This window comes from Melanaphis sacchari, unplaced genomic scaffold (genome assembly GCF_002803265.2).
Source record: "Melanaphis sacchari strain LSU unplaced genomic scaffold, SCAv2.0 Contig0_pilon_pilon, whole genome shotgun sequence".
Classification (NCBI taxonomy): Eukaryota; Metazoa; Arthropoda; class Insecta; order Hemiptera; family Aphididae; genus Melanaphis; species Melanaphis sacchari.
Window position 1 is genome coordinate 746,466 of NW_020270366.1, and position 8,792 is coordinate 755,257.

The 8,792-nt window shown below is 25.2% G+C and overlaps 1 protein-coding gene across 1 annotated transcript in view; it reads right to left on the reverse strand.

Annotated features, from left to right (window-relative positions):
- Positions 1–251: 251 nt before the first annotated feature.
- The window catches only part of LOC112598107 (ATP-binding cassette sub-family C member Sur), a 14,028-nt gene continuing 5,487 nt past the window's right edge, over positions 252–8,792 (reverse strand). The window contains exons 7-26 of the mRNA XM_025344463.1: positions 8,144–8,281; positions 7,918–8,080; positions 7,668–7,846; positions 7,493–7,597; positions 7,238–7,430; positions 6,763–7,130; positions 6,560–6,697; positions 6,061–6,267; positions 4,747–5,051; positions 4,554–4,616; positions 4,408–4,493; positions 4,130–4,335; positions 3,828–4,049; positions 3,577–3,734; positions 3,285–3,480; positions 2,308–2,545; positions 2,093–2,217; positions 1,747–2,038; positions 619–815; positions 252–534 (exon numbers count right to left, since the gene is read on the reverse strand). Of these exons, the coding sequence (XP_025200248.1) occupies positions 424–534; positions 619–815; positions 1,747–2,038; positions 2,093–2,217; positions 2,308–2,545; positions 3,285–3,480; positions 3,577–3,734; positions 3,828–4,049; positions 4,130–4,335; positions 4,408–4,493; positions 4,554–4,616; positions 4,747–5,051; positions 6,061–6,267; positions 6,560–6,697; positions 6,763–7,130; positions 7,238–7,430; positions 7,493–7,597; positions 7,668–7,846; positions 7,918–8,080; positions 8,144–8,281 (3,690 nt within the window). The 3' untranslated portion in view covers positions 252–423. The remainder of the gene's footprint in view (positions 535–618; positions 816–1,746; positions 2,039–2,092; positions 2,218–2,307; positions 2,546–3,284; positions 3,481–3,576; positions 3,735–3,827; positions 4,050–4,129; positions 4,336–4,407; positions 4,494–4,553; positions 4,617–4,746; positions 5,052–6,060; positions 6,268–6,559; positions 6,698–6,762; positions 7,131–7,237; positions 7,431–7,492; positions 7,598–7,667; positions 7,847–7,917; positions 8,081–8,143; positions 8,282–8,792) is intronic.

Here is an 8,792-nt window from a genome sequence, read left to right on the forward strand (position 1 = left end):
AATTATAGTGAACTATAGAAATTTCTATTTATCTTATTGTAGATTTAAAAACAGGAAAATTAAGATTATTCATTTTTGAGCGAAAAGAACATCCAATTAAATGATATAACATAAAGATTAGAGAGACTCAGATTCTATTTAAAAATACATACCTATAATATGGAGATGAGATAACTAGATACGTTGTTTATGTTCGTATATTTTTTAATTTATCAGAAAAAGTTTAATTCTTAGTCCAGTTTTATTATTTATTTATTCTGTACCTATATATTATAATAAAAAAAGTAGATAATTAACTTATCAAATTGGATAAATTGGATTAAAAGTATTATTTTGTTGAATTATCATTTTATTTTAAGGTACATGCGAAATTAATTTGATCATATTTTCAAGTGTGCATCTTCACAAAACAATATTTCTAATTCAAAGACATTCTGGAAAAGATTTGATACACGATGGTGTAGTATCTTCGATAATCTTGCCTCCCTCTAAAATAAGTACTCGATCATAGTCTACAATTGTAGATAATCTATGCTAAATTATAAGAAAACATAATGATACGTTAATATATCGTTACTATAGCTTAATAAATGAGTAAAATATAAATATTGTAATTACAGCAATTGTAATGACTGTTCGGCCATTGAATGATATTTTTATCGCTTCTAATAATTTGTTTTCGGTTTCATCGTCCACAGAACTGGTTGGTTCGTCCATTATTAGACAAACATTGTCTTGTAAAATAGCTCTTGCCAAACATAATAATTGTTTTTGTCCATTGCTTAAATTATCACCTGAATTATTCACTACACCTTCTATTAAAAAAAAAAAAATAATACGTAAATAATTAATATATAGGTGCATATGTAAGTAAGTACGATTCACATTTATAATTTTTTTTGTTTAAGAATTTTACTAAATTTTAAATTACTTATTAAAAATTTGAATTTACAAACTATTTTTTTTTCATAATTTTAAATACAGATATGTTATTGGACTGGGTACTAATTTTTTCTGACTGATTTTGTGTTACAATTCCTAGATTTATCCTTCATATACATAATAATTATAATATTATATAATTATTATGTTACTATAGCAACCTCGTTAATCATTTTTCTTTTAATCATATAATTTTTAAGTATATTATATTATATTTGTAATCAAGACTTTAAATTCTGAACGCTAGAATACCTATCAAAAACATAAATATATTATAGACGAACGTTAAAAAAAATTATATCAAAAGAATAAAGCGGAGAAAATATCAAGTAGTTTTTTCACGGGTGTCATTCAGTCGATAATTATTTCATTAAATTGGGACATTTTTTATTTCTTATGTTTAATATCGCAACTATAAAAAAGCTACAAAATTACATAATAGCGCGGCAGTTGTATTATGATTGATCTAATTTATAAATATTATAGTAGGTATTCATATTTTTTATAATTAATGGTAGGTATTAGCTTGTCATTGATTGGTCTATGGGATATACGGCGGTATCCATAGCATTTTATGGATACAAATTATGGGTAACTTGATAAAACCTGAATGTGTATTTTAATTTTTAATTGTATTTTTAAAGCCTGTTTTAATAATAACATGATAGTTTTAATAGATTATTTAAATTATATTTTTTTTTGTATTTATTTACACCGATATACCACATGTCCAGAATTAAAATTATTATAAGTATCTAGCTATTCAGTATATTGATTGGTTAAGTATTCATTTGTATAGTTTACCAAGTCCTCCTAATTGTAATTTGACTGTATCTTCCATTTGAGCCATTCTTAAACTGCTCCAAATCTCATTATCTGAGTATTCGTTTTTTAAATCTAAATTTTGCCTTATCGTTCCACCAAACATTTTAACATCCTGCGGTATTACAGATATCCGGGATCTCAAGCTCTGCAAAGGAACGTTATTGATATCAACCCCATCAATCATTATTGCTCCATCTCTAATTGGAACCATATTCAAAATGCTCATCACTAAAGATGATTTACCACTGCCAGTTCGACCACAAATTCCAACCTTGAATTTTAAAATAATTAAAATACTAAAATAGTGTTTTCAATAAGGTTTTACTTTTTGTCCAGGTGGAATATTTAAGCTCACGTTACTAATAACTGGATCTAGATTTTCATTATATTTTACCGAAACCTTATCTAAAACTATGTACCCTTTAGACGGCCAAGCTCTTGTAATTATAGCTGTAAAAATTAATCATTAAATAAAGGTACCTATTCGTATATAAAATAGTTGATAAACAGGTAGGTATCAAATATAGCTTATAAGTTTACTTTCGCTTCTATAATTTTCGATTGGAATAGTTGAAAATTCCTCGGTTCTCTCTACAGCGCTCATATAAGTTTCTAAGTCCGCAAAAAACTTGACAACCCAATTTAAATACACAGGAACCAGCAGCGTATAATTAATAGCTAATCCAACCATTGCTGATGAAATAGCAGAAGAAAAAAACGTAGTTGTTATTAAAGCCACCATAGTTGCTACAAAAACTATTGCTCCACCTAAGTAATCCTAAATATAATAATATTACAAAGTCAGTTTATTATATATTACCTATCTATATATATGTTTGAATAATGAATACTATAAAAGCATATGTTTTATTTAATTTTACAATAATTGTACATTATATGTAGGTATAATATACCTATAATAATCTATACATATATATATATATATATAATAAATAGAACTCGGACTTTATAATGTGCTAAGAATTAATAAAATAAATAGTACTGAAATATGCAATAATATGAATAATATTAAAAAGTTTAAATAAAAATCAAAATATATGTTTAGTAAAAGTTAAACTTAAAGGTTAAATTTATACTTAATTTAAAAAACTAAATTAAATATTTTAAAAATTTTAAATTAAAAGACATTCAAAAAGTCATAAACATTTAATTTTTGGTATAAAAAGAAAACAAATGTTGCTGTAATTCAATAATTTACTTATTACTCATCTAAGCGGACATGGCCATGAAATGCAATTTCTAAGTGGTTATCTAATTTTAATAATAGCAAATTTACTAATTATAATTTGTCTTTGTCGTGTGGTAATGTACGTTGTGTAAATTAAATTAATTTAAAGACATAAATACATATTTTATAAATATATGATAAAGAAAATATTTTCTTTTAATTCGGATATCATGGTTTAGATCGTATATTAGATTTTAAGTACCTATGTACGAGTAAATAAGTACATACAGTTTCAAGCTCTGAATTGATATAGCTACTTAGTACTTACTAATGCTATACCCAACCAGCGATTCGAAGAACTAATTATTAAAAATACTTTCGTGTGATTATCTATTCTATTAATCATCTCGGACATAAACCAAGTTTGTTTTCCAAAAGCTCTAATTGTATCTAGCCCAGAAATTGTTTCGTTGCAGTGAGTTATCATTGGTGATCTTAAGTTACCTTCCAACTTTTGTAAGTCTCTAAAAAAATTAATATTTTTTTAAATATTTTTAATATTTAATTTTAATTATGTATTGTATTATAATATATAGTATGTAACATATTTAAGTAGGTACCTTGAAGAACATCGATAAAATTTTTGAACTGTATAATAAACGAGGCATATGGGTACAACGATTATTAGAAACCATGGTGTTATGATAGCATTCACGATGATTCCACACAAACACAAAAATACAAAATGTACTAAACGTTGCATAGATGTACCAATTTTCTAAACAAAATATTTTAAAGATTTCAACGTTTGAATCACTTGATGCTTATTCATTATAATTTATAATGCATGTTTATTTTATATAATACAAACCTTGTCAATAATAACCAAGTCATTAGAAAAACAGTTATCTATTCTTCCAATCGGCGTCGAATCAAAAAACGACAGCGGACATAAAATTATATTATTAAGCATGCGGTGATGAACAAGTTTTCTGGCTTTTAATGCACCATATTGACCTAATGTATTTGAGAGGGCGGATAAAACTATAGAAATCATGCATAAAAGACTGTAGACAATCAAGTCCCAAAATGCCTGAAATATATTTCATTGTAAATAATTTAGTTAAATAGGTAAATATTACAATAGCTTATATATTGATAAAATGTACCCACTTGTGTTTCTGAACGAAAATCTATATTAGACCAATAACTTAGCCAAAAATCAATGATAACTCTTGATGTTTGCCAAGAAATTGTGAGTATTATATAACTAATATAAGTAGACCATCCGCTCCATGATATATATTTAAAATACGTTTTCAATGAAACTGATTTATAAATAAATTCATCTTCAAATCGACTTCGTTCATTTTTTAAATCTTAAAATAAAATATATAAATTATAATATATAGGAATTTACAATTCATTAGTATAAATATTTTACTCCATACCTGATGTATTATCGTCGCTTATATCAGATACATTAGAAGGAACTTTTTTCAGCATAATTGCTTCCTCAGTTAAATCATCATCTTGTCTGTAAAGATTTTTTTTAGTATTTTAAATTAAATAAATAAATACTCAATTTTGAACATACTTTAATTTTCGTTTGATACTATGCTGTGTAATTTTGTTTGATCGATTGGGAGAATAAGGTATTCTTCAATATAGTTCGATATATATATAGGAACAAAATAAGATAATATTATTTACCAATACCTAGATGTTGCTAGATACTTATACATAGTCACATGGATTTAAATATATAGTTTAATAATTGTTTGTCTTACCTTACTGATGATAAGACTTGACGTCTCAAACTTTTTTGTACTTGTTTTTCTTGTGGATAGTTTCGATATTTAATACTCGAATGAAAACTTATGGCTGGTTGATTCACTAAAATTTCGTCGACAAATGGTTTACGTCTTGGCAATTGTATATCTGCAATAGTAGCTGATCTTTCTCTTTTTTTATTTGAAGTTTGCCAATGATTTCTTTCAATTATAGAATCTCCATCTCCACATTCATCAGTTGGAAGTAAAAGATCATGAGTAAGGTATCTAGAACCATATAATGCTCCAAAATTCTTTTTTAACTGTAAAAAACCAAAAATATATAAATATTTTTAAAATCTTAAGTTAAGGTTATATTTTATATTAATTTTAAGTTTCAATTATAACTTAAATTCATAAAATAGATTTGTATCTAAGTGGCACTACAATACTAATAGCGCAGCGTTTTTTTTTTTTTACTTATATATTTTTAGATTTTGAATGAATTGCTATGAAAATCTGCTAGATTTTGTGGGTAAATTTTTGGTTAATATGGTAATGTAATTATAATAAAAAATATATTTTATTAATTTGAATTAAACCGACAAAACCTTGATTTGTAACAATATATGATATACTTAAATTACAAGAGGTTAATAAACAAAATAAATTTAAAATAAAAATATGCATAGTAGATAAATTAAAATTATAAAAAAATTAATACTAAATAATAAATATAGTAATAACAGTTGATAGGAAATTATAGAAAAAAATAAAATTTATCAAAACTTTAAGTAACGCTTATATTAATCACAGTTAATGGAATGAAGGAGTAATTAGTCAGGATACATATTGCTTAGAGGAAAGAGGTTATTGCATTCCAGATAGGAATGAGCTTTTTGGAAAATCAGAATTATGAAATTGGACATAACATGTGCTATATATTATGGTTACTATCATGGATAACCTAGGTATAATGTGAAATTGGATTATGCGCCATTAGTTGCTAGGGACCTGGGGCAGCTTAAATAAGTATTACCAGTATTAAATACTATAAATTATAACTTTTTATTATTATTATTATTATTAAATAGCTTTTAGTTGATAACTATAAAAATTATGACGTTAAAACATTGATTTAATCTGTGTTATTGTCTTTACATTAACAACTACATAACAGTGGGGAAAAAAAATTGATCCATATTAAATAGTAAACATTATTTATTAATAAATATTTAACAACTGTAACACTAAATCGGTCAGAAAAAAAAGTATTGAAAATATATATACTTTTTAATATTATTGTTATAATAGTTATAACTTTAAATTTACCTTTTTTTGGCTTTCAATTGTTGGCCAATTTCGATGAAGTTGATGACCTATTTTACTAACTAATTTGAATAACTTCCAGCGTTCAGAAGCTGTTCGTCGACCATGATCTTGATTCTCCATTTTTACAATCATATTTTGAACACCTCTTGTTTCAAGATCAGCTAAACTACCAAAAAACTCAATTTTACCTGCTTCCACAAGTACTATCTAAAATAAAATAACTGTTATTTAATCTTAAGTCAAATAATTTTTATATTATATATATTTTAAGTATATTAAGGCTAAATTGTTTAAAATTCTGAGAATAATTTTATAAAGATTATAAAATACAAATACCAACTCGTCTAACTTAGATGTTTGCATTCTACATGTATTTCTATAAATTAAAATAATTTTTTAACCCACTGCCCAACATTTTTATTATATTTGAAAAATAATTTTACGCATGATATTTTTAAAAATTAGTCTTTTTTATTAATTAAATTACTTGAATTATTACCGTATCAGCAAATGAAAGATCACTTGCGAAACTCGTAGTCATAATAACTGTTTTAATTTGATTTAAAGTTGATTTTTTTATTCCGTTAAAGAGTACATGCTGGCTAACATCGCTATCTAATGCAGACAAAGGATTATCCTATTTAAATTAATAACAAAAATGCAATATTAATGTTGAAAACAATTATTATATGTTTTTCTTACCATCAAAATAATATTGGCCTTTGAATACAGAGCCCTAGCAATTGCAACTCGTTGTTGTTGACCACCACTCAAAGCTATTCCTCGATCACCAATTATTGTTCTCTCTTTATCCGGCAATATTTCAATATCTGGACCCAAAGCACAAGCATCTATTACTCTTTTAAATCTCGATTTGTTATATTTATCTCCAAAGACAATATTTTCTAAAACCGATGCATTTAACAACCACGTTTGTTGTGATACGTATGCTACTGTAGTTCCTCGTTTAAAATCTATTTCTCCAAATAAACAATTCATTTCTCCGAGTAAAGCGAGTAACATCGATGTCTTTCCACTTCCGACTTTTCCAGTGATTATTGTTAGTTTACCTACACACATTAGTACAATATTATATATATTGGATAAATGACAATACATCTATAAAACTTTATAGTATGGTATAGTTTATGTATTCTATTTATATAGAAAAATTTACCTTCTTCAATTTTTAAATTATCAACTGTCAGTACTGGAATTTTTGAATTGGGCCAAGCAAATGTTGCATCTTTTATAGAAACACACACTTCTGTTTCCATATTTTGTTTAGTATTTTCGTTCTCTTCGGAAATATTATTTTCTATTAAAGATTTTGAAATACTCATATCAGATTTAGTCCATGACACATTCGTCTGAGATAAAAATTTATTTTAAATTAAATTACATTTTAATTAGAATTTATAAGTATATATACCGATTGTTTGCGCTTATTGTTTTTATTTGGGCTTGTTTTTAAATGTTTTATATTGGGTGTTATTTCCGGAAGTGACATAAATTCTTCGATTCTTTTTGTGCTCACCTATATCAGAATAAAAGTTTGATCATTTCAAAATAATTCAATAATTATTCTTCAAGTATATTTAACTTACAATAGCTGCAATAATAATCGGTACTGTTATAGGGAAAATAAACAAAGGAACTGTTAACTGATTTGACAATGCAAGACTTGAAAATATCGCACCAGAGTCTAATTGCGTTCCGTTTTGTAAGCAATATAGACCTAAACAAAACAACGATACTAAAACCGATGATGCGTGCGTTAAAAAAGCTGAAAAAATCATAACAGTTATTTAAATAATTACGCTTCAATAAGAAAAAAAAATTAATAGTTTTATGTACTCATTGATCCCCAATAAATCGAGTCCTTATCTAAGAGATCCAACTCATTATTACGAGCATCCGTAATACGATCAACAAATTCATTTTCCCATCCACACAATTTTACCAGCCGAATACCTTGTAATACTTCATTTGTTAATTGCAGACGTTTATCTGACAAGTTCTATAATAAAATTATAAAATATTTAAAAAATAATTAATTATAAGCATCATAACATTTATTTACCGATATTTCTTTTGAGTTACTTGACATCTTTTTACCGATAAAAAATTGTAAAGGTATCATAATCACTATACAACAAGCAGATCCAACAATAGCACTCCATCCGAGTTTAAGATACAATAAATAAATTAAAATGATAATCTAAAAAAAAAATTAATCTATAAATAGTAAATGTTCATTATTTAGAAGGTACATTTATTTAGTTTCTTTAGTTCTGTGGTAATTATTTAATTGTGAAATTACAAACACAATTATTTGCATTATTCTATCAACGATTGTTATTAAAATAATTTTGCTATAAATTAAATTTTTCAAATGCGATTAGCTTATAGTTAACTATACTTAATATTTTAAAATAATTTATACCTGGCTTTCCTAAAATTAGTATTTAATTATAAATAATAATGAATATTGAGTATTTATTATGATTTATGAATTATGAGTAGTATAGTATTACATTATATTATTATAACATTATTTAGTACTTAGTATACAGTTTTGTAAAGAATATTTACATTTTGTATTCGGAATACATATTTGAATAAATGAGAATTAAATAAAAATAAAAAAAAATATATTCGAATACTATACAAATACTTTTTTCTGTTAGTTTTTGTCAGTTTTGGAATGTTTGAAATTATCAATTATAGAT